General features: G+C 33.6%; 1 protein-coding gene across 3 annotated transcripts in view; it reads right to left on the reverse strand.

Moving 5' to 3' along the window:
• Nucleotides 1–402: 402 nt before the first annotated feature.
• Nucleotides 403–27,630, reverse strand: part of Amph (amphiphysin) — a 59,236-nt gene continuing 32,008 nt past the window's right edge. The window contains exons 2-10 of one of the 3 annotated variants that reach the window (XM_076115801.1): nt 11,651–11,786; nt 11,097–11,287; nt 10,599–10,703; nt 10,055–10,225; nt 8,088–8,268; nt 6,896–7,177; nt 5,584–5,703; nt 3,666–3,808; nt 403–2,625 (exon numbers count right to left, since the gene is read on the reverse strand). In XM_076115801.1, the coding sequence (XP_075971916.1) occupies nt 2,545–2,625; nt 3,666–3,808; nt 5,584–5,703; nt 6,896–7,177; nt 8,088–8,268; nt 10,055–10,225; nt 10,599–10,703; nt 11,097–11,287; nt 11,651–11,786 (1,410 nt within the window). In that variant the 3' untranslated portion in view covers nt 403–2,544. Of the gene's footprint in view, nt 2,629–3,665; nt 3,809–5,583; nt 5,704–6,895; nt 7,178–8,087; nt 8,269–10,054; nt 10,226–10,598; nt 10,704–11,096; nt 11,288–11,650; nt 11,787–27,630 lie in introns of all 3 variants that reach the window. The other 2 variants (XM_076115800.1, XM_076115802.1) reach the window with 2 other exon arrangements.

Consider the following 27,630-nt stretch of genomic DNA (forward strand, 5'->3'; position numbering starts at 1 on the left):
GTGGAATGTATCTCGGGTGACGCGTAGGGGTTCGTTCGGAAATTGAAAATCTTTGTTAGCCGGGAGATTAGAAATGCCAATGCTGGTTACGACAGTGCAATAACATAATTTAATCAGGTCAGTGGATTGCAAGAATATGTATTGCCTTACTGAGGCCTTAAAGCAAACAACCAGTAGGAGCCAATCCCTGCCTCTCAATTTATTATACGGACGGAAGATAAACGTATATTTATCTTCCAAGGCTTAATCTGAGGAGACGAAATTAAAATATTTTACTTGTTTTTTAAAGATGTTTTAAATGTGTAGGTTACCAAGTATACGCTATATTTTTCATTGTGTATTGTTATTTATCGATATGGGCAAGTTTAATGTAAAGGAAAGACAAAAAATAAAAGTCATACATTTTCGAAATATTTTATTTCCACTTGTAAAAACTGTACAAGTCCTAACAAACTTATAAATTAACATTACATATGGACATTGCATGGCACTGACGATAAAGCCACAACTTTCAACTTGTCGGATTGTACTCCTACATAACATTTCAACACTTGCCTACAAAACTTCAGTCGTTCGTTAAAATTGATATTAAAATTTGATAAGGTCAAAAATTTGTATAAAAGATAGTTCTAATGATTGATAAGGTGGACCTATTTATTGAGCACTTATAAAATCGCTCTGAATATGTCAAACTGGTCCGTTCATATAATTGTTAAAATAAAAAAAAACTACTTCAATTCACACAAGGAGCACATCTAGTTTCCTTTTTTACAAAAAAAAGTTAGATTGACAAATGTTTTAATCGTCAGTGTTGCCTTATTATTTGTTTATAACGTTGGCAACAGGAAACATTGTGGGAAGTTGATTTATAAAATGGAACACAATTCAAACCGTCTTAATTCTAAAAATATGGGATTAAATTGTAAAATATATAAATTATGTACACTTTCGAAGCACCTCATTTGACACAGGCTTTAATATCAATGTTTGTTCTGGGCACAAGGAGTCTGGTATTGTTTTAACGTTTTTAAACTGAAGATATTTGAAGAGCGAAATATAGAAAAAATATAAATGATTCTTGTTTAATGTTCAAACATATTTGCTTAGAAATATCCTCAGAAGAAATTGTTCACCGATGTTTATAATATTCTTATTGTAAAGTTAGTATCTGGTTCTAATACAGTTATTTTAACAAAAATGTAAACCTACTTATAACGAAAAAAAGTTGATCTGTCAAAGCTAAATATTCGATTAATTTAGTCCCTATGTTATATTATTAACAATAAGATAATATGGGTTCAACAAAAAGGAAAAAAATCTAAAATGATTTTATATACATTAAAAAACTTAACTTGTTTTAATATGATTGTGTAGCTTCGCTTTGAAAATGCAATGAAATGCGTTAGATGGAAATGTTTAACAAGAAATGACACTGCGAAGTGGTTTCAAATAAAGCAGCCAGATGGCGCTGCAACAGCTTAATCGTATAATCTCATACATTTATATAGAAATTGTTAAGCAATTTTGTATTTCGCTTCAGCGTTTCAATAAAGCGTTAATTTAAAAACTCGTTAACATAATAAATACAACAATACATAGAATAATCGAATGACTTCAAAACGTTTTTTTTAAAGTTGACAAGCCACTGCCCCCTTCAGTGACGTCACATAGGGAGACATAGCTTCAGAAGACTAAAATGAATAAATAAAATAATACTGAATAAATATATTGATAATATGAAACATTAAATCGAATTGTTCGTCATAATTTAATTATTCAATCAATTTTAAGGTCACTTTAAATGTAAAAATATGAGCAATTTTGATTTTTATTAATTATTTATTTATACAATGTAATAATCGTAAGATTATTGTCAAATATGTTGGTAAATAAATGGTATAACACATTATTTCGAGACACGCTTGTTCGTTATACATTATTTCCATGATTGATATGACATCGAGATAATTATTCATTTATACGGTGTTTCCTTCCACAAGTGACATGGAACAATGAATAAATTACAGAGTTTTACCCTACACCGATCGGACTGTGACTAAAATGATACAATACTACTCGAATACAAGAATTATGTACATTATTCATTAAATTTTTCAACCAAAAGCCTTCATATTGCACATTGTAGCAATCTCACGCATTTCTGAAGGCTTGTAGTACATAATTCTCGTACCCGAGTAACTCATACATGGTATATACAAAACGTTAGCTGTTACTGTTACGATTATAATAATTCGTTGTAATACAACACAAAAAAATAATAAATAATATATAATCTATTAACATTCAACAACTAAACTAAGTTATAAACATTATATTTTGAATAATCGTCAACTAAAAATGAAACGTAAGGTGGTTAATGAATAGAATCATATCATAAGACAGTTCTTGTTATACCTACATAATGTATCGATAAGGTACGTTGTGCGTAGCTTATCGTGGCGTAGCACTCGTTAGTTCGTAGCCGTGCTACGGCGTAGACAGCGTAGCGTGTGACAGTTGTTGGTGGTCGTCGCTGGTGTAGCTTCATATTGGCCGCGTGAAGTTCGCGGGGAACATGCCTTTTTCATTGGTCGATTCCTTGATGCCCATCAGCCAGCCTTCCTCCTGCAATAGGTTTGAAAGTGATTATAAATTTATTCTGCTCCTTTTGTTTCTACTGTAGATTCCAATTTTATGAGATGCTATGCTAAAATAAACTCTATCGAACTCTTTCGGACGTAAAGTCGTTAAAAAATTGCACCAATTTTTCTTAATAGCTTTAAGACAACTTTGCAACACTTGCATTATCTTTGAATTGCAGCCAAATACTTGATATAAATTACAAATAATTTGAATTACATTTTGGCAAGAACAGAGACCAGTGGAAAAAGAAACAGCAAAGAAACCTGTATCTTGTAGAAATTATTAGAAAAACTCCCTATAAAAAAACCTATCACTATGACAGATCACGATCTGTATCAACTAGTATTGCCAGATGGCCGGGATTTCTGGGAATATCCCGGAAATTTTGCGTGTAGTCCCGTGCCCAGTAATTTTACTTTGCTGTCCCGGAATAAAAAAAATACTAGTTTTTTACAAAGTTATGTCGTTTTTCTTGGACATTCCTACTTAGTGTAATCTCGGACCGGAGACCAGAACTCTGATTCCGTTCGTGACCCCAGAAATGTCCGGGCTATGATCAACCTGGACCTGGCAGCCCTACTTACTAGTTATAACCATTTGGCGATTAAAAAGAGCGGTCACGAGTTTCTTGCCAACTCTTCACATTGGCCCTATCGAATTGACGATAAATTCACTATCTATATTGACTATCATGTCAGCATTTGACCTAAATGAATAAATAAAATCAATTTAACCCATTAATGTCCCACTGCTGGGCAAGGGTCTCCTCTCGTAATGAGGGAGGGGTTAGGCCTTGAGTCCACCACGCTGGCCAAGTGCGGGGTGGGGACTTTGCATGTCCTCAATAAATGTATTAAACAACTTTTAGGCATGTAAGGTTTCCTCACTATGTTTTCCTTCACCGCTGCACCTGCGTCCACTTGAGTGGGCGGTGTCAACTTATACCACTCGGCTATCACTTGACTATAATATATGAATACATGATTTGATTATGATGAGTGTCAGTGCACGTAGGCAGGTACCTGTTCGTCGGGGTCGTCGTACTCCACGACGCGGATGACCTCGCCCACGTCGAAGCTGAGCTCGTCCGAGTCCTCGCGCGTGTAGCGGTACGTGGCGCGCACGCGGTACAGCGTGCCCGCCGGCAGCCCCGCCAGCGTCGCTCCTGGGGGAAACACGTTGTGTTACACGTATACATGTAAAAATGTCTAGTGTACATTTTCAAATTAAGGGCAGTCCAATGACTGCCGATGAGAAAGATACTTGTAATACCGCCAACAAAAAAGTTACTATACTCAGGCCGTTACCAACGTGCGAACTACGTCATAATCAAAAGAATCATAGGAATGTGACAATATGTCAGTATGAGCGAAAGACTCCAATAAAATGGCATGACTTAGTTCGCACGTTTGAAATGGTCCGAGTATGGTACCAATTTACTTAACAACGACACCGACGACTTATTTCCTTAGGACAATAATGACAGTAAATGTCGTGTAAATAAGAAAGATCGCCAGCTAAAACGACAGCGACATTTTTTTTCGCTAATCAATGTCAATCTGGCGGTAGATTAATTTTAATATATTGAAATTGACAAAATAAAAAATATAGGTGTTTCTGAAGCTATTCTTAAGTTAACTCTACCAGCTTTTCGTTATTGTGAACGGTGGGACGAATACTTTTAAAACGTTTTTTATTGCATCTTAAATAAATAAATATCTGAATAACTACTTATTTCCATAAAAAATTCAAATAGATGTGGAAGTCGTAAACCTTTAATAATCAACAGAGAATTATTATTTTAAATATAGTGAGTGATACATGCAGTACATAAGTATGGTATATGTATAAGCTATACCCAGCTACAACAATACTATAATAACTGTAAAATTAAAAAGTTAATTATGCTATAATAATTACTGGCGTTGTTAAATAATTGTATAAATTAAAAGAAACATTGATTGTTATTAAACACAAATGTAAATTAAGCTTTTCAAACAAAAAAAAGCAATACCGACATACATAAAAATATACATATATTACCTGTATATACACAGTTATACATAATTAAAACAAATAATAAATACACAGAAATAAATATACAAGTTTTATACATAAGTCGATAAATAAATTAATAAAAATAGACAAATATGTGTTTAAAAGTATATATATGTACAATATTTGAGCAACATTTATTTTTGCCTCGTAAATCGGCGATATAAAATCTGGGGAAACAAAAAATATTTTTATATAATAGAGGTACATGACTTCATAAAGGGGGACATGACTTCCAATAGGGGGATATGGCTACATATTACTATTCAATTTATCTACCGACTGAAGCTTATAGTTTAGATGTTATGCTACTTACTTTAAGTGATGAGTAATATTATGGCCCCCACCAGTGAGATTTTATAACTATAGATGAATTGATAAAAGCAAAACTTTGTCAATTAATAGATTGTAAATAACCCTTTTTTTTCCAAAGGGGAACTCAGATTAAGTGATTTTTTACATAATTTCCACTCCAGCTTTCAAAATCAAATGATATTTTGGCTAGTGAATTAAACGTTTTGAAATAAAGGAATTGCAAGTTTTGCATTTATCAATACTGTGTAGAAGACTGATTTACATTAGGTATATTGCAATAAATACATTGACTTAGTTATTAAAATATATATATATATACGTGAAAATTATACCATCAGAGAAATATTCTTATCAATGATTTGACATAATATTGCGATACGTTACATAAAGATCTTCAGATAATGCAAATCAGTCTTCATTTCAACGATAAATTATTACTACAAACGAGTGATGTCTTATAATACAACATTTTAAGTTGTTTTAAGCAAACTATTATTAAATATCAGAATAGCTTTAAATATTTTTTGTAAATGATGGCCCATCACCGTTTATAGTTGTTCCTTTACTCACCAACAGGTATATCGTAGACCTCGTCCTGCTTGTCGTCCGTCCCTTTCTCTTTCGCCTCAGAATCTACTTGTTGTCTCTTTTCCTCGCTATTATTTGACTTCTCAGGCGGTACCGGCGACCCTGAGAGAATTGTGCGGGTATTTGTCTACTGCTTTATAGCCTACATTTGGCCTACGTTGAATATGATAGATATTGACTACTTAGCGGTTTTTAAAGTCCACTAGGAAGATTTGTGTATAAATAGTTTATTTATTATGTGATTATCTTATATTTGAACGAACTAAAGAGTTGCATTTAAGTTATGTTTTTTGAAAAAGCAAGTTTAATAATTAATTTTCTAAAATTAAATAAAATTTCAATTTTAATTTTGTGAACTAAAGAAACCGAGGATTGGTTTACATAATTTTTGCCTTATTTGCATGTTCCTCGAGGCAGGCATCTCGCAAAATTTTATTGGATTTATTTTATGGGGTAACATATCAGCGTTCCGCAGACCAAAGAAATAACATCGTATAAATTGTGACCTCAAATAATGAAGAAATTGATATTATAAAAATATTTATAAAAAATAGGAATTAATTGATACAGAATTTAGAATATTTCTTTTTTGAGGTATATTGTGGACAGTAACAAAAATAATAAACGGTCTAAATATAGCCTTAGCCATGCTCTAACTACGACAACAATTAAATTAGTACCATTTATACCTGACGGCGATTTGATACTCCTCTTATAAACTAAATGGACGATCACGAACTACTATCGACTACCAAGTCGGTTTCGAGAATTTTCTACAGGAATTTTATGTTTTTGTTATAGTGGTAACTAAATAATATTGTGCTATGCTATGCTTTGCTTTACTATCATGACAAAATATCTTGATCTTAACTAGATTAAACAATGTCCTCCCGATTACGAGGGCCAGTAAGAGCGCAGAAAGGCTTAGCATTCTCTCCGTGGTAAAGGAGGCAATATGTTTTTAACTAAACTGTGTCTTTCGGTAAGACTGAGAATTCCTAACAGATATAGAATTAAGATCTACTCGTAGATCCGGAAATTGAACCAAAGTCTTCCATAGATACATATACTTAAAAATTGTTTGAAAATACAAGAATATTACGATATCTGTTTACATGCACGGATTCGTACGTGTACGTCACAGTTTAATACCACACAGCGTGTATTTAAAAATATAATGCATTTATTGCATTTTAAAGCATAGCTCAATATTACTTGTGTTTATCAACTATTTGTTCTACAACTCGAAAACGTCTCGACAGTTAAGTTCGTAATCACATAGTTTAATACATACCAACTGGAATATCATAGAGTTCTTCAACTTTTTTATCGCTTGCTTCTTTTACTTCTTTCACAGGTTCTTTTGTTGTTTCCTTCTCTTTCTCCTCAACAACTTGGTTGTTGTTTAAAGTGTTGTTAGCAGAGTTGTTGGTCGTGTTGTTGGCAGTATTGTTGATTGTGTTGTTGGGACTGTTGTTCACTGGCGGTGCTGGAAGCGGTTTTTCTTGTCGTGGCGTCGGGGGTGTCGGCTCTTTCGGTGGGGGGGAGTCCCCGTTGAGGGCAGGGGAGGGGGGAGCTAAACACACGCATGCTTTAGTGTTAGTTATTTTCAATTGACTTTTTGTTTTGAGAAAATTATAGAAAAAAATACTGAATATTATATATTTTTTGGTTTTGAAACTGTTGTTTTATAATACATTTTTAAGTGTTTTTGGACCCTTTTGATAGTTTCGTAGACGGTCATTTTTCATATAGATAAAAAGAGGAAATTTTGAGATAAAATTTAACAGCATTATATAAAATGTTTTCAATAATTTTCTCTTAAAACAAACAGTCATATACAACACAGATATTATTTCTAATAAGACAGTACAATATCAAACTCATGACAAACTCCATTCAATTAATATAACGACACGAACATAAGCCAAATGTTTAGTTGCTTTGCTATTGTTATACTGAATAGAAAGCTATTAGGAATTAATTTTGACTAAAATCTATGTAATTTTTGTTCATTTATCGAATCGATATTTAGCCGACTGAACTTAGTATCAAAATTCGAATTCCCATTTAATTTATATTTTCTCTTTAAGTGATACAATAGTGGCTTAATTGACTTTTCTCGACCATTGGCCCTTTATTTATCAATTGGCTATTCAGTCCTATTAACTAATTATTGCCCCCATTTCCACTCCACCTTCTAAAGTGCAAGTGTATGTACTAAGTACAGTCCCTCAATACCTCATACCTCACTACGCCTTATTTTCTAAATCCCTCTATTCGTCCCTACTCCAGATAGGGCAAGTATATGTACTATGAACATTGAACAGTCCCAGCAGGCGGCGTTGTCGCTGCTCTCCATTTTTACCGAATACCAAACTTCCTTTCAAACACCCCCCATTGTCTGAACTACCCATGTCGTATCTTCTCTACTACCCCCTGTTGTCCCTAACACCCCTATCGATCCAGTAAGTGCATGTACTCACTCTGCACAGTATCAGTGGGCGAGGCGTGCTTGCCGTTGAGCGTGTTGGTCAGCGTGTTGGCGAGCGTGTTGGCGGGCGAGGCGCCGGGCGACACGTTGTTGGCGCTGATCTTCTTGCTGTACGAGCCGCGCTGGCACTCCGTGGCTAACTTGTCTGTGATCGCTTCTAGTTCTCCGAATACCTGCAAATAATAAAAACATATTGTTTACTTACATACGTATAAAAAAGCATGATTTCTTCCCATAGAGGTAGGCCAGAGATCGCCACTTGGTACTTTTTTTATTAACCATAATATATTTCCCAGTCTTGTTATATCGTTTTGATTGTGTTTTTTTAATTCTGCTAGGCGGATAAGGAAATTCTTTATGCAAATAACATTTAAATTTGGGAAACGAGATTCAGAAATGTACAGACTTTTCTTTTTTAAGCAGCCAAGCTGTCGTATAATCTTAGAACGTACATAAAAAGAGATGCAAGCAAATTAAGAACCTGCTTCTTTTTTAATCAATTGTGAATACACATTTAATCGTAAAGAGAAACCAAATTAAGAAACTAAGGTCGCCAGACTAGGATTCCCATATTTCCACCTTATAATAAATATGAGTTTATTTACTGTTGAACACATGAATGTTAAATAACAGTTCAAAAGTGTCATAATACTAGTGGGCGGAACATATAAATAATTCTCTTTAACAACACCTCCTACGTGTGATGCAATATGGAATACTGGAAAATACCAGTTCTTTTTAACACCCATTTAATCAATAAACAAAATCATTAACTCTTAAAGTGACCATAGGGTAATAAAGTATGGTTTAACAACTTAGTAGAGAACCTCGTATACGAGTAGACCTACTATGTTTCGTAAATCCGAAGTTTCGTTACAATTTTGATGTTCCGTAACTATCACGTGTCTAAAAAAAATTGTTGCTGTCTACTTTTGCAAATTATAGTAGGTTGGGAATATTAATATTTATTCAAACGAAGCTTAGAAATTAATGATGTCATGGTAAGAATCAACCGACATTTTAAGCGAAATTTCGTTTCCTAAAAGGACTAAGAGCATCACCGAACAGGCTTATGCATCTGACAGTAACTTGATTGATACAGCCGCAGGACTTTGCAAAACAGAATTATCAACTATATTACTTATATATCTAATATATAAAATTTTCGCGTCACAGTTTTCGTTACCGTACTCCTCCGAAACGGCTTGACCGATTCTCATGAAATTTTGCGAGCATATTAAGTAGGTCTGAGAATCGGCCAACATCTATTTTTCATACCCTTAGGTGACACTTTTTTTATTTAGGTATATGGCATAACAACGTTTGCCGGGTCAGCTAGTTAATATATAAATTGTACATACCAAGGTTCTCTACTAACTTGTCAGACTACAGTAGGTTTGCAAAAGCCTACCTGTATAGCTGATTTTGTTATTGTGTAGGTGAACAGTGATCTCCCATATTAAGAAGTTATAGAATCAAATTATTTAATCAGCATAATATTTTGGACGCTTGATAAACACATCCGGTTGGTGCGAAGTTTATATATAAAACATTATGAATAGTAATTGATTAAATTTTATAAAAAAAATATTTAATGAACCTACCACCATATATTATCAGAATAATGCGAAAACAGAATAGAGTTTTGACAATAAACTAAGGTTTACTGCAAATATAACTAGTAAGTTTTAAGTACATGTTTTAGAAATAAGCATTAAATTGATTTTACTTTTAGCAGTAAGAAATAACATTTTTTGTAGACTTAACCCCCTAACCATATTCTGGGCAAAAGACATTTGCTCAGGATTGGGTCAAACTTATATAAACTTTATAAGCCATACTTATAACATAACATAGTTTTTCTATGCTCTATTTATCTTTTTTTTTCTGTGGTGTGTGTTCTACATAGACTCTATCTAGCAAATAGCCAAATTGAGTAAAATAATCTCGTCTTTTTACCTTGTGACTCTCAGAATGGAACAACTGTTCAGCCGAGAAGAGTGTTTGCAGATTAGTGACGTAGAACACGACTCGTGAGTCGTACAGTGCCGGCAGTTCGTCGTGGAGTTCCGAGTTCAATACTTCGTATGTGCGCTTCGCTTCCTCTAGCTGCTCTCTGCCTTTTGTCACCTGGAATTCGACAAGAAAAAATTATGAGAAACTTTGATATTTTTTATGTTATTGTAACCTACGAAACTTATGAGACCTCATGATATAATCTGTAACCTTGCCAAAGTCTTTATAAAAACCGATCAAGAAAAACATCATACAAAAGATATTTTATATCCCTATATCCATAACTCACCACCATTCCACCTACATTAGTCTGAATATTTATAACCTTTTTTAAAAGAATTTGGATAAATATTTGAATTTAATTTAATTCCTTCCTTTAAACGATTTGAATCAAAACCTCAGTAACTAGGTAAGTTACTGAAGGTACTTAGTTCTTCAAATACTATCGTATAATAATATGTATAATAGTAGTAGTAGTATTAATTACCTTAACGTCATCCCTTCTCTTCGCCGCGTTCGCCTGCAGATTTTGGAAGCTGTGCCTTTGACTGTCGTAGTCTACCAACTTGCGACCACGTTTCTCGATCTTTTTCTGTAAAACCAACATTACTTGGTCAACAAAACTATTACAAAATTACGGCTTGATCTGTTTATCATCTCAACCCTTTAAAGAATTCATAAATTGTTAGTACATTTTTGATAGAGTAAACAGACGTTAGTTCCAGGCAAACATTTTTTTAGTAGAAAATACTTGATATAAAAAATAATCATCAAAATTGGTCCACCCAGTAAAAAGTTATGAGGTATCAAACAGAAAAAAATACAGTCCAATCAAGAACCTTCTCCATTTTTTGAAGTCGGTGTAAAAAAGATTTATTCCAGAGTGCTTTCTCTTCGCTTATCCTCTGACTATAATAATATTGCTCTCAAACATTCTTGCAAGAATGACCTTAACTCAACTATAGGTAGTAAACGGATCTCTTACCCTGACTTCAGGAAACTGGTTGGTGTAAGTGTTGAGCGGTATGAGCACTTGATCTCCGAGCTTGTGGGAGAAGTCCTGCCACAGCATCTCCAAGTTCTGCGCCTGCACGTACAGCAGGTCGTGCCCCGACCACCCGCTCTCGTACACCTCCGTGATCGCCTCCATTAGCGTCTTTGACGCTGTTTGCACCGCTGGAAAGTTGTAAATGTGCTGTTAGAAAAACGTTGGGGCAGCAATTTGAACAGCTATCTGGAAAATTAACAATCAGCAAGAAGATACAAGTACAAAAAAATCACGCCATGTTCACATTATAGCAGACAAATTAGAAAAAGATCCTTTAGTCAAACTGCTTTTGCTTTATCTAGTGGTATATACCCCACCGGACAAGAGTTTCAGCAAGAACTGATATCGGACCACCAAGCAAGAATATTCTACTCATCATAAAGATCCTTTATGCTGGCAAATACATTAGATTAACCAACAGGTAAGTGCTCAGTCCATAGTACTATTATTTAGTAAAAAAAGTATTCTATTCATTTTATGATATTTATTACCTCGTATACATCTTATGTAGTTGTTGAACTCCTTCTGCAGCCGCGTGGCCTGCTGGTGTTGCCTGTTGAAGTTCTGCAAGTGCTCCTCGAATATGTCGTCGAGCGTGCGGTCTACCTTGCCCAGGTTTTGAAGGAGCTGGTGACAAAGAGAGAGATAAAATTAGCGACAACTCATAAAAAACATACAGCAAACATAAAATTACGAACTTTTCGCATAAAGGTAGGCAAAGACAAGAGAACGCCGTTTAGTAAGATCCCTTTCTCTATTCAGATACACGCATCTTAAAAATTACTAAAAAATATGTCAGTACCAGTCGACAATTCAAATATTAGTGACTTTATTTGTACAGAAGCCTACTACAGTTAAGTAAAGGTCATACAAAAGAAATGCAGAAGTTATACATCACTTTAACAGGTACCAGCTGATTGTGTCAAAGAATGATATTTCAATTCTGAGGAGAGACCTCTTTACACATAAAATATTTGATTAAGAGATCAAGTAAGTCGTTAAATGACTTCGGAAGTCGAAGATTTTTTACAATTCCTCACTAAACGTCTACGTGATTCGAAATCTAGGTAAAATATTTGCAAAAAAGCTTGTATTTATCACAGCCTAGTTTCTCTGGACTAACCCTACGCTCACGGTCCCAGTGGAATGAGTGCAACAATTATTATCTATTACCATTACAGCTTTATTGCTTTGTTCCTGTGTCAGCTATGCACTGCAATATCTACGAGTGTTGTTAGATACCGCTTATGACCGATTTGTGTATAAAAATAGAATTGTTGTTTCTTTATTGACCTTGTTTTTTCATGTATTCAATTTGACAAGATGTTTGTGACACATTTTCTGGTCTAACTAGTGAGGTTTTTGATGCTGCATTCAATTTAGTACGGGTATGACACGGCAGGAGAAACGAGACCCAAGGGTAGAGAAAAAGGAGAAAAAAATACGTAAGAAATATTTTAAATGACCTGGTAGCATAGACAAGCTGGTAGGCTACAATAGACAAGCTGGTCTATTACCATATGGGTTCAAATGTTTAGAAAACTCTATTTAGACGGCTATTTTCGTAGAATTATGATGACTGATATACGTACAGTTCCGAGTCTCTAAATGAATAAGCATATGTTCTATGTGATTATATTAATTCGCTTTTGCCATTTACCTAAGTGCAGTGTGCACTTTTAATGAGCGCCTAGAAGTATTTTAATAAGCCACTTCAATATGAAAGTGGGGCAATAGTCATAAAAGGAAAATTTATAATCCCATCTGACTAACAGTTAAGTTGTCATGGACTGTATTGCAAAAAGTCTAGTTTAAATAAAATAAGCGAAATCTATCCTCATAAAAGCCCACATAATGCATATGCATAAAGTAAGAAATATTTTTTGAAATATCAATTAGGGTTTACCATTTTTAAAGGACATCCAACACAGGAAAACTCTATATAAAAAATACGTCTCTCGTGCAAGTAACGAAAAACCGAAACGAAATTTTTGCAATACAGGAAAATGTTTTTCTTTACAATATTTTTCTCTGTGATTAAGCAACTGATAATTTTAAATCAGCAAAAATATATCGGAAATATATTTAAATATATTCCACCTACATATACATATTAAGTAATTGTCGTTCCCCTGACCATTTGACGAAAGTAACACCTACATATACATATTAGCACATGATACATGCAAATGTCTTATAGATAGTTGTCACACCTACATCTCCCGCGCAACCTTATCGTGTTTGCTAATTAAATATGGCGTTATGTGACGTAGGATTACGAATGCAGATGTTTTATAATTTATAACGGTATTAAAACAGTATTATAATGTCTAAAAAGTAATACACTTTACTTATTTTATTATAAAAATAGCGACCCGACTTCATCTGGATGAACAGTAAAATTTCATCTCCTTACAAACACATAAAAAAATAATTATGCAATTTGAATTTGAAAACTATACCCAGTTTCAAAGTTATGCGCGTACAATACATTTCGGTGAATCATTTCAGTTTATGTAAAATTTGAATAGTATAGAAAAATCGTAGGTTGCTGTACAGACGGAAGCAAAGGACAATGTGGCTTAAAAAGTCTCCTTTTTGCACTACTCGTTGTACTGGCACATAGCAGATGGCAAGCGTAGTGAACTTTTGAAAATGCTCTGACGATTCAAGTGTTCTATTTCTACATCATGGGTACGATATTGGACATTTTTTTTTAATTTGATTTTTTGCTGTTCCGTAATTTCAAAATATCTGAATATGTCACACTAATTGACAGTTGTATTGAAGACGGATCGATTTTTAATTGAAATATCACGTGAAGCTGAATGCAAGTCCACTTTAGTCATGAACAAATCTTAGATGTTCGGGTATTAAAATATATTGAAATGACGTAACTGCGTCAACTACAGTGTTACTAGGTCTAGTATAAATAAACCTAACATACACTTGATAGTAGATACAACACAATTCGCTGAAACATTAGCATACTTTGTAAGTTTCTTCGAAGTCACGTTCTGACGATAAAATACAATGTGGATACTCTTTATCCGAATTTATGTCGTATGAAGGTCGTAAGATTCGCTTAGTTATGTATGGCAAGTAGATTAACATCTGGATGTAACTTAGCGATACTAGGGAACATTTTATTATAGAAGAACCTTCGTCGTTCGGGACACAAGATATTAATCTGTAACCATTCTTTAAATGTCTGGATCAAATGTATCGTATAACTTATTTACAATAATCAGAACCAAAGTGGTTTGCAAGTCTTTCATGCATGTTCTGTTTATTATTCTTGATGAAGATTGGGTACAGTAAATAGGCTCCATTTTGTTACAACACGGAAAAGACTGTAGTCTTAAATTACAAATAGATTTCATGCCCTCGGGTTAGATTTGGTTCCCTCTTTTCCAAAACTCCCATCAAACTGTCAAGCTTTAGGATCTGCAGTTTTGTCAGCCCTTAGATCTTGTTAAACAGGGCTGCAGTTTGTTACCAACTCAATTTAATCAGATGCATATAATATCTAATCAAACAATTGAATATAAACTCATCACACCTTTCATGACAATCATTCCATCAGGCCATCAGCATTCATATGCAGGTGTAAGCCATGTTTTGCAAACAATACTCCACGCAAGGTCACTGATACGATGATCTTATGAAACGCATACAAACTGGTTTCAAACGCTTCGAATATCTTATCACCATTCGAAAGTTATTATTTATTAACAACATTCTTGGTTTCTGGTTTATATAGCGGCTGTTAGTATGTAGGAAGAATGTATTGCTACTCATTAGCACTATTTTATTTTTTACTTAAAACTATTAAGGCCACGTCAAAGGTCTGCGTCTTAATTTTTAACACTAGGCTGAGAGAGAACCATTAAAACTATTTTACGATAGACCTCACTTGCAGCCGAAATAGAAACACTTTTGAAAGGATTTAAGAAATGTTCTTCTATTGTATGAGAATCCTTCAAGTATTAACAATAAACTTTAACCATTATCTGATTCTGTTACTATGTCAGAAAAAGCTTTAAATAAAGAACCAGCTCTACAATATCTGTCAATCAGATTTAACCAGTACCCGTTGGAAAATTGCTCCACGAGTCCATGAGATTTACAAAACGCATTGTAAGTCCTATCTTCAAGAATTTCAAAGAGTAGAGCTAGTTGCCTTTCCCGTTACTCCAAGTGATACTCAATTGATTACAAGAAGTCCATCTATTTAGTTTAAATAATGGTTTCTAGTTCCCTGCTTAAGTCTGTGAGCTGTATCGTTAAAACGCCTTGATAAATGCCTTCCTGCACTACATATTTTATGGTAAATACTTCTACGATATTACATTCTTGCTTTGCGGAAAGTTTACTTGTTAACTGGCTTCTACGTCAAAGCGTTACAAGAAAACTGTCGAGTATTTTCTAAATGTGTAAGGTTGTTGACGTGATATTAATTTACTGAAACTTTATAAATAAATTAAATTAAATCATTAATGTCCCGGGCAAAGGTCTCCTCCCGTATTAAGAAAGGGTACTGAAACTTTTATATTATTATAGTATACGTTATTTTCTCAATTTAACCCTTATTTTCGTACCACTAGAATCAGAAAATAATCAAGCTTCATTTAAATAACAGTTTGTCATAAATTTCATAAATATACAGTTCGAAATATACAAATAATCCATTGGTCACAAAGGCACACGTCACAATGTCATCGACCGACCGTTACGCCCATTGTTCTAACAAGTGTAATACCATGAAACAGGTGAAACTAATATATTAATATTGTATTTTTATATTGGCAATGTATGAAACGAAATATTAAAATGTCGTTTATATCTGTCTCTGTATAGTAATTTCTAAGGTCCTGTTTAATTTATCGGGACATTTTTTCCTTATTTAAATAAGGGGGACTCCCGCTTTTAATGTTGATGTTGTGTAGCGGGGACTAGTACAAATATATAAACACTTGACATGAAGTTAGGGCAAAGATCAATTTGAAGATCGCAAAATTGTTTGTTCAGTGTGGGAATCGACCCATGAAACATCAGAGTAGCCACTCTAACCACTGCCCCTCAAAATACTAAAAAAATATGATTTAAGTAGAGATGTCTGGTTTAAAACATTGTTGATACTAAGAAGTATATTATGACTAGTGGTATATGAATAGCTAGTTTGACAAAACGCCTAATTACTGAAAACGCGAAAGTGAATACGTTTGTTCCGCTTTCACGAATAAACGGATCAACTGATTTTCATGAAACTAGAAACATACATAAACAGTATTATGGAAATAATAGGATTCTATTTAACACAGCAAACTAGCATCACCTTCTACAAATAATACATCAATATTCCTAAAAATCCTATCGAAAAAGGGATCGCTAATATAAGATTGATTCTAGTTTTATTAAACGTAATTTTTTTGCAAAAAATATGCGAAAGTCAAGAAATAAGTGACACCTAGGTCTACTTATTTTTCTTAGCATCTTTTACAGAAAACGACAGCGAGGAAGGCCCAGAAAGAGATGGCGAAATTGAGTTGGACTCACACTTAAAATCGGCCTCAAAATACCTTTGCATGGATATAGATGGAATGGATGCCTTTACCCTGCAGCGGGACAAAATAGGCTGATAATGATTATAAATGCTTGTACTTTTTCCAAGATCAAACTCATCGTGCAACCTATTAATATCATCACCTTTGAAAGTATTAGTTACAGTCTACTATCGCCTATCACGTTCATGCTAAAGCAAAGACAGACACCCTAGTCTTAGCCCAAAATATCCTTTTTTCCTGTTTCCAAGGTAAAAACAGTTTCCATTAGACCATTAAGACCTAGGACATTACACATACGGAAGTAACAATCAGTTGTAAGAGCAGCACGTCCGTTAAACCGTGACGTCACATCCGTTGGCGTTTCCTTTCGTTTTCGATTGTCTTTGACCGAGGCCTCTAATTACGTTTATTATTATGCGCACGCGTCGCTATATTGTTAATCATTTTGATACTTATTGTGTTGGGATAGAGGTGAGATTTGAGTACAAGTTTTGTGTTTATTTTTATTCATTTATAATTTTGCTTTATTAGTCGTTGTTGTTTTTTGTGCAATTATTATAATGCAAGTAGTATTAGATATAATCTTCTTCATTTATAATAATGAACAAGAAAAGTGTTTACGATTTAAACTCTCGCGACTTGTACAAATAATATTATAATGCAACAGGTATTAAGCCTAACCTAACCTTTATTTATTACTAGCTGACCCGCGCAACTTCGCTTGCGTCACGTAAGAGAGAATTTTCCCCGTTTTTGTAACATTGTTCGTTGCTACTCAGCTCCTAATCGCCGTAGCGTGAAGTTATATAGCCTAAAGCCTTCCTCGATAAATGGGCTATCTAACACTAAAAGAATTTTTCAAATCGGACCCGTAGTTCCTGAGATTAGCGCGTTCAAACAAACAAACAAACAAACAAACAAACAAACAAACAAACAAACTCTTCAGCTTTATAATATTAGTATAGATAACATTGCAATATTAAGAATAGTGTTGGTATCTTATTAGAGGAATTGATTAAGAATTATCTCAAGTCGAGTAGTATGGAAGTGATTTTGTACGTCATTCATGTTTTCATTAGTCTCCAGTGATGAATTATTCCAGTATTTAAGCAACTGTTTGGTGAATCAGGAAAACGCGGGTCATCTTTCTACAGTAACTAGTTACTTTAGTAAAAAGAGCCAACTCATTTATCTTATTAATAACATTTTATATAGCAATTACAGTATATTATATTCTCATTCAGTTATTAACAATGCGTGTCATATTATAAAAATAATGCTGATGGACAAAAGATGGATGAATCAGCGATTGTAAGTTCAATGGCTTGTTACGAACTATCATTTTGTAGACAGTATACATACGATATACTTTTGTGGATTCAACTTATTACAACGAATTTTTAGTACCTACTCTCTAAAATATATTATTCTAAATATATATACTCATTAATACAATCAATAATACATAATTTCTCAATAGTATTTTGCGCGTTGACTACAGCATCCCACCTATGATATCATATAACTTGACCATAAAAAAAGAAAAAAGCCCAAAAGTAAAATTGTTTGTGCATCTTTTTAGGTCAAATTTTAAGTTGACACTTATAATTGTCAAGTTACAACCAGCTCAGAGGGTAGAGCCAATGAGATGAGTTGAAAAGAAACTCTAGATAACTATTTTTTTATTTACCCAGCTACTACTTACATCAGCAATTGAGAAATTGCTGAATAAAATCTAAACAAATCATAGGTAGTTCGATTTAATAATTTGCTACTACAATTTCGTCTAAAGTAAATACACAGCAGTAGTAATGTTGGAACAAAATAAACATGTCAATCATATTCAAGAATTGATTGCAATAACACGTTATGTAATCAAGATGGACGTCTTCCAGGAAACGAGGTTTCTGAAGTGCATGAACTTAGTATATAGCATCTGTATACAAGCAAAATAACACAAGAGTATTAACCGTGGATTAATATTTATTTCGTAATTACATAGATATTTTCGCAGTGTAGGTTATGAAGTGTTGGCATCTGCTTACTGACTGATTGAAGAACACAGAAAATATGTTTTTTTTATATTTTTCTATGCTCTAATAAAGCATAGGTTCCACAACGACATTTTTTTTTCCTCTTTTTAGGAATACCAGTTACCCAAAACTAGCAATGCTATTAACTCTTTCAGCAAGTTTAATAACTTGTGCTCATTAATAGGGGGACAGTGTTCTCGTCTGTAATGCAATGAGTGAGGTGCGAACCCAAGACCTTGATGGCATTCACAAGCCATTCGGTTCTATGATGAAGTTTATAGTGCCTTCGATGCATGAGAAATATTAGATAAATAGTACGGACAAAATATTAAACTCCAGTCTGTGACAATATTTAGTGTACATGTGCACGGCGATATAAATATCTTGTCTGGACTGTGAAGTGCAACTTCCAGGAACATTTGAAGCTATTAACATTATTTGACGACTATTTCAGTCTTCCGTGTAGAATTTTTTTCAAGGAGATTAGTGTTATTTTATTTCTGGTGTCTCGCGGTTTTAGCCAGTTGCGCTCAACAGCTGTTAATCGCTCAGTTGTAAAACATTTGGCTATGAGAGCATAGGTATAATAGTAATTGCATGTAATTTGATCTGATCTTCTTCAAACTTGAAGGCAGTTTAAGAGTCGTCAATGACGAAAGTCGCTGTGCCTTGTCGAACGCCTTTAGTCGATTTGAACAACATTCGTACTTATCACACAAAAATAAGAGTTTAAGAAGCCCTTAGTTACAATCACGTTCCAAAATATCTTCTTATTAAGGAATATTTTATCCACTACTATACAATAGCTAGAAATAATACAGCACCTGTAACTAAATTCTCAGCTTTTCATTACATTTCTCGTTTACGCTCACCGTCACATGTTCAAACAAGCTTTGAATAACGGTCCGCAGTCAGCGTGTTTGATTGTAAATCAAACGTTTAACTCATACGGAGAATTTTTATTAAAGTCCCAGTGACCCTAATACCTAGATTTCGATATTACTTGAGAGATTTACTTTCTGTTTGTGATGATGATGTATGGAAATATGATTATGGACTTTTTTAATATCTATTCTACCTACATCTTTGCACTCCTGAAACTGTAATTTTCGAAATTCACATTCATATTTTCAGTTTGTTTTCGTTTTATTAACGAAAACATAACCATTTTAAAATTTGCTATTGTTAATTTGCTGGAAGCCAGAAAACCCAACAAAAGTACAACCCGGGACTTCCTCTTTACAGTCTATTATACAACTTTTCAGCAACAGTAATTCTACCCAACATATCTTCAAATTAAATAACTAATAATACAAATCAGTTATACAACTAAGAGTGAGTCCAGTTTACAAAATGCTTTAATAAGACCACACTAATATCATCTGCAAGACATAAATGATCAATAACTCTGGAAGCCACGTGTGGTATTTCAAAAAAACTTTCTCACGAAGAACTTTTATATTTGTCTTGAAATATCTCTCACATAACATTCAACACGTTAGTGTAAATTTGATATTATATTAATTTCGATATCACCTTTTATTTGTAAATTTTTCATTAAAAATATCTTCTAATATTTCAAGAATTTCTAACTCGAATGGTATCTTGTCATTTATCATTCCGGTTTCGTTATGGGTCTAATCAACGGCTGTGGTAGACGGACAGTCGACATTATAAATGTCGATACATTTATCTATATTAATATGCTTTTTAATGTTAAACTTTTGTAGAAAATTATCATATATACCTATATCGAATTTAACTCGGGCATACATTTTGCCTTGGCTTGAACCACGTTTCGGTACAGTTTACACTTGCCATGACTTTAGATAATGATCATGCAATGCGAAAGTTTTGTAATTAATATGACAATATCACACTCGAAATTCTACATTATTTCCAATTATCGTAAAATACTATTTATTTAAAATGTTAGTAAAAATAGTATGTCAAATGGCAGTAAAGTCACGAAGCAAAATCATATGTTTACACACATCGAAGTGCATTCTACCTCTCCCAGTAAGAACATGTGTGCGCTATAAATAGCAAGCAATAAACCATTGTTTGCTTGCATAAGTATTTGTTTAAATCATTCACTAGAAACTATAGTAAACACAATTTTTGCCTGCCTACGCATTTTACCTTTGGTGCTCCTAGTTTAACAGTATTGTGTTGATGTTTAGTAAAATTACGATCAATTTGCCGCCGGATTCGATTTAAATTGAGCCGTTGCTATTTAGAGCTTGAGAATTATTGGCTTGGTGTTGTATGTTTCTATTACGACTTCTACACAGTCAATATTTGTAGTACCAATTTTTGAGCACCTTAATTTCCTGTACTACAAGTCTCTGCTCACGATCAGTAGTAATAGTCTTCTTCTACCACTAAAAATGCGAGTAGGTGTGTTATTTCTGAAATCGATATCAAGACTCTTAAGTGTATAGTTCCATTTACAATTGAAGCATGCGAAAATGTGTGTTATTTTCTACAAACCTGTTTCTTTTTTATTAAATTACTATGTATGTTTGCAGTATTTTATATTATTAACTTTTCACATATTAGCTACTTTCTCCTGCACTTTGTTATGGCCAGCTCGTACTAGTTTTCCATTTTAGCAATAACTATCTAATCTCCATTCCACCGCGGTTCCAGTTTAGAAACAGGTGTAGAAATATCATTTTGGAAATCAAGATCAGACGGTTGATTAGATTATATCCAATTTATGTAAATTGGTCTAACTTGTGCTATAAACTAACACATTTTACTACTAATTAGGCATAAATAGAACCTCTAAAGACATACACATACATATCTGGGAATTTCTAGCACTGATTTAATATTTGATTTATTATTGCTTTAAACGCGAACTATGAAAATGCAAGTAGACTTGCATACAAAATCATTTGAAGCGCTCGTGTATGAGCCAAGTGATTAACAATAATGAATAAATATGAGAAGTGATATATAGATGTAGTGCAGTGTTACAGAAACGTGTAGTAATCAGAACGATGAGTATGTATCACGTGATAAATGTGAATGAAGATAAATAAACTCGTATAGATCATGATGGATGGATAATTTCTATTTTTTATCACTCTTTTAAATATTAAATTCGTTTAAATTTAAAATATAGACGTTCCTTTCCATTATTTAGCTACTAACATGTATTTAAGGCAAGGAAATTGTAATATTCCACCAGCATTCCAATCAACAACAAAATAACATTTCAGAGCATTAGAAAATGCGTACTTAAGTCCTGAATTGTTTTAGGAAGGAACTGCCACGGCTTCCTTGCAATACGTCTAATTACGTGTGAAATCGCGAACTATTACAATAAAGTATAATTCGACATACGTTTCCTCGCCAATCGTTCACACTTTCATAGCGATCTTGGTCGCGGCATTGATTTTGCACGCTTTTTCAAAAAGGACGTCTAAAAATAACTAGAGATTCTTTTTGCTTTTGGGTGAATTCTTAGATGGTGCATCAGATGATGTTGATCGATGAGAAAACGTAAACGTTAATGCGATATTTATAGCACACATTACGAATTTGTAATGGCGGCGAAAAACTGATATTTAAATCTGAGATCCGATTTTAAGTTTGATAAACAAGAAATTTGGACAATGGAATTTGGAAATAATAATAAAATCATGCTTAGCAAACTTCCACTGTCATAAAATTTTACAAATATAGACGATTATGAAACATGCTAAGATTTTAACACACAGAAAATGTAATGACTGTGATGCAAGTCATTTGCAAAGATGCTGAAATTATGTTTTAAACACAAACACATCAAGCTAATAACAACAGGAGGAAATGAACACATTGCATCCGTTGCAATGAAATATTCAGTGTAGAAATATTTGCAATAACAAGTACTAACTGTGCAAAGGTTAACTGAATACGCCACGGTCGAACCAACGGTATAATTGGTGTTCCCAAGATGACAGTCGACAATCATGCAATAAAAACCTGAGGCGTACAGACGATGTACTTGTATTCAATGTGAAGAATGTCACGAGGAAATGGCTGAATTGGTTAGGCTTTTGTTAGGTAAGATGTAGGTCTGCTAATACTTTATGTTCTCACGAAATAAAACTTGTATGGGTATAAGTATAGTTTTGCGTAAACTTGGACAGTAGAAATACGGTTCGTACTTTTGTAAAGATTGTAGTTGTACAGGGACGTGAGCTGGGACCCTACCTCAAAAAGTTGCGTTGATATTAAAAAGGACGTAAAATCCTTGCATTCCATAAGGAATTACGAATAACTTTTTCTAATGCAGGATATGTCCTGTTTTGAAATTAATTGAAATAGATTCTATGTCTAAAATTGAGAACACTACAGTAACTTATTCAGTGGCAAAGATAATATTTTGCAATTTTTAACACGCTTCCTAATTTTTTCTCCAAAAATCTTTTTATAAACAATATTCCATTCAATCATTTACTGTATTTATGAATAATATCCTAAATAAGCGGAAGGGACCTTGACCCACGACCATTAACGAGTCAATGTCGTAGTTATTTCGTCGCACGCGATCATACAGACGTCAATCTTTCATTCCCATACGTTACATGGTCACATTGTTACCGCTCGTGTTCACTTGAGACATATTATTACAAGACTGAGACTAGAGTATGTGACTTTACAAGGATTTTCTTTACTACTGCATTTCAATAGTGTCGATTTCTTAGTTGAGTAGTCATTTTGTTGGAAATGTTTTTCTTTCTAGTAGCTGCTGATTTAACGTTAAGGTAGTTAAAGTTTAAAGGATTTTAATGAAATTCATGGCTGTTTGTTGATGATGGTACATTACGTGTATATTCTGAAGATTACATGGTTTGAAGAAGTTGACCTGTTTCTACGTGTCAATGTAAATCTTTTTCTAGATTTAATGATCTTATAGTTGAACTCGGCTGTAAAAATTTTGTGACCTGGCCTAATTCACCATATCAACTCAAAACCAAAATGTTTTCTCGTAAAACGTCCGCGTCTTTTGTATTACCGTCCGTTACACAAATAACCCAATGGTCTAGAATAAATAGTACAGTAAACGTGACCAACGGTCGGCTAGGTTTCATAACAAGTGCTAGATATTTCTAGATCATAGGATACAAGTGTACCAACGGTAAACCGCAGGTCTGATATAATACACGTAAACAAGGAACATAATGATGTTGAAAGTAATTGGAACTATATAAAAATAAAGAGATCTTATATAGATGTGGTGTACGATAGAATTATATACAGATATTTCATATAACTAACTACATTTTACGTGAATTTTTCAGATTGCCAATAATTCAGATATTCCGCTAAGTGCCTAGAATGTCATCCAAGGAATCAAAATATTTCATTTAACTGTCGGTATTGGCAAAATGTACGTGTCAATTTACATAAGTAAATTTCTTAAATCAATCAGAAATCATCATTAACCGTAACAATATCAGCCACTACGCAAGAGAAAACCTAGTTAACAAAATTTACACGTTAATCCTTTTAGTGAAAGTGTAAAACAAAACGGGACTAACACCTAAAAGGTTCCTCATGTAGTACTTGAAAAACATGTAGGTGAATCAAACAAAGCTGTACGTCTTGACCAGTGGAACGGCAGAGGCTATTGTTAAGATGACAATACAACCATCAGTCATGTCTCGAAGGATCTTTGCGGTGGTTCAATTGTTGAATGCGCTGTAACGGAACGATTTGATCATGTTGGACCTGTTAAAGCAAATAAGAAGGAGAATTGTGGAATACATACATACATATAGTTACTTTTTAAAAGTAGAGTCGAAATAAAAATGTCATATTGTTTCTCTACAATTAAGTTCAAATAGAAATATTAGTGTAAGAAGAGTTGATGTAGACGATAATATTACTACTTCGATTGCTGAAGTTGTTCATCAAAACACAGAAGTTGAATCTGATGAATAAAGCAAATTTACTCTGATTCTATAAAATATTTTAATATTATAACCAACTGTGCATAAATAAATTAGGGATAACTTCCATGTGGTCAGATAAACCATTATCTATAAATCAAATTAAATATAACTATTGTATTCAGAGGAAATGGCTCATAACTTTTATTCAATGACGACGATAATAAAAATAGTTGCGAAGTATGTATAAAATTTCAAGAGTCTAGCGAATTTTTGATGTGCCTCTCGAGACTGGAATGTGAGCAATATAAGGATTATGGTATCTTTTATCTTTATAGATAAGATGAAATTATTCAAGATTCTAATAATAGAAATAGTATAGTTTTCTTTGTGTATTTATCTAAAAAATAGTCCTTGAAAGCATTTAAAATATATCAAAACGTACTGCGACTACGTGTGTGATACGCGTTTAGACGCAATTAATAATATTAATACGATTTGCTTGAAGATTGAATAAGAAGTAATTTATGGAATACTGATGGTAAAAATATATGCTATAGAATTAAGCCATTTGAAACGGTAATCACCTCAAGAAACGATCTTCAAACGCAATGAACTCAAAGAAATGACAAAAATATTCATATTGGCAACGTTCCGAGGAGACTACGAAATCTGTTTCTAGACTGACCGGTACTTGATATTTGGATCACCGTTCAAATTATACGAACACTGATAGTAGCCGTGATTTTAGAAGAAAAACTAATGTCTATTTTAACATAGAATATTGTTTTTTGGATGCTAAATGGAGACAAAAATAACTGACCTGGTTATACAAAAATAGAAGATGACACAGATTATCCAAATCACATTTTGCATTCAAAAGCTTTTAGGTTAGAAATGGTAAGGATTCGGAATACGATTAAATTAAACGTAACTTTTGGAATGGTAACATTATAGCCCATTTTGATACAGGTGTTATGAAGCAATCCGTCCTAAAAACTAGTCGTAAATTTCCCAAAATATTCAAAAGAACATTACCGTATATTACACACTCACACATAGATAGCAATGATATGATTGGCTAAAATATTTAAGAAGAAGAATGCAACGTAGCGTAGCAACACACAATTGGGTCGCCGTCTCACGCACACTAACGAAGAAGTTATGCGTGTGTTAATACTGTGGGTGCATCTGATTTGTTTATGTTGTCATCATGACGGAATTATTTCTAAGATTATGGTGCAATGTAGTAATATAAACACCTGGCCTAAATTGTTCCTGAAACTGACTGACTTGATGGAAGTAATATTTCTTATTAAGAATGTAGAAACGCCAAACCCGATGATAGCAACCAATTATGAGATGAAGCAAAAGAAAGATCTTGTCCATGTTAGTTTGTATGATGTTTAGGATAATACTTCTTATGGGAATGTTAAAAGAAATGCCAAACCTAAAGGATAGCTTTAGCTTATCATGAGTCGACTAAACAGATATTTCTTTTTGACGTCAATTTAATTTGGTGTTCCATGGTATTGTTTTAGATGTGCCATCCAGAAAGTAGTAGATTTAAGGATTGCTGTCTGACATATTTATGGTTCTGTTAAGTCTTAAACATCCAATTCATAGTCACTATCATTAAACCAACAAAACTAAACTCTACTTCGAAGGTTACAACAACATGCATTTTATATTTGTAAATGCAAATTAGCTTCCAAAACCAATCCTTGCAACAAAAACAATTCGCATAAATGAATAAAATATTCATAAGAATCTGTCACTCTGCGTGCATCTAAACAGGCGGTACATTCATGATGCATCAACCGGTCGACCTTGGGCCGTATGGGTGTGTTAATTGTATGTAATTTAGTACACAATGTACACACAGCAATACACAAGCCTGTTCTAACGACCTTTTTATATCGTATCACTTTCCACTTTGTCCCGTTTATTATTGAAATAGGAGACAATGTGACGTGTTCAATGAAACTTGGTGGAAGGAAATAATTTGATTAATAGTCACCCTTCGTATGATTCAGGGGCTGACTAGTTCCGGGCGGAAAATGGAATTTCCAGGAAAAATGGGGAGTTGGAAAAAGTACTGCGGTGTAGTGAATAATTTCTGTGTCGAGGGAATTGCAAATATACAAACGGATGAAACCAAAGGCAGACAAATGGACATCATGTAACTTGTAGAAATGTAAGTTTTCAGAAAGAAGTATTGGAACCTATGCTCATCATAGTATTTTTTCCAAAAAAGGGACGTATAAGACAAAAATCATACCCTCATGTTTACTACTCCCATAACGGAAGGGTCTAAAGTGTCTAAAAATAATATCTGACAGGTTTTTGTCGTTTTTTATTCAATCAAGAAGCTATAAAGTACAGATACAGTTAACTTATCGTGAGCGGAGTCTCCTTGGCGCTTTATGAGCAATAATTCTGAAGAACGAGACGCAGGTATCATGTTCACGTATCAAAGGAACACAAATAAGTATCACATTTGTACTGGCTGATAAACTTTCAAAGAACATCTGCAATAAAACGAAAAAGATCTTGTAAGCTGTTTTTCTTTGTCCAAGTTTGAATCCAGTAAGGATTTTCGGAGTTTCTCCCTTGTTTCAATAAGAGTGAAAGAGAAGACAGACTTTATTACCAAAACACTGAAATTAATAGGCGTTTCCTTGAAATTGTGTTACAACTTTTGATAACCAGCCATCAAAAAGTTCTCCCGAAAAACTTTTGTTGAAGAATCTGGCTTCTAAAAATCTCATTAAAGCCTCCATGCTGCAGGGTAAGTAAATACTACTCAACTTTTGGGACAGTACCTAATATTATAAAGATAAAATATAAGTATATTGCTTCAGAAACCAATATGACTATTGCTACTAAAAAAAATATCCACAAAACAGCTCCTATGCACTTGTTTCCCTTAAAAAAAGTAGCAGTACCCTTGCAGTAACTCTAGAAATCTTAACAGCGT

The sequence above is a fragment of the Anticarsia gemmatalis genome, chromosome 6 (assembly GCF_050436995.1).
Source record: "Anticarsia gemmatalis isolate Benzon Research Colony breed Stoneville strain chromosome 6, ilAntGemm2 primary, whole genome shotgun sequence".
In the NCBI taxonomy this organism is placed as follows: Eukaryota; Metazoa; Arthropoda; class Insecta; order Lepidoptera; family Erebidae; genus Anticarsia; species Anticarsia gemmatalis.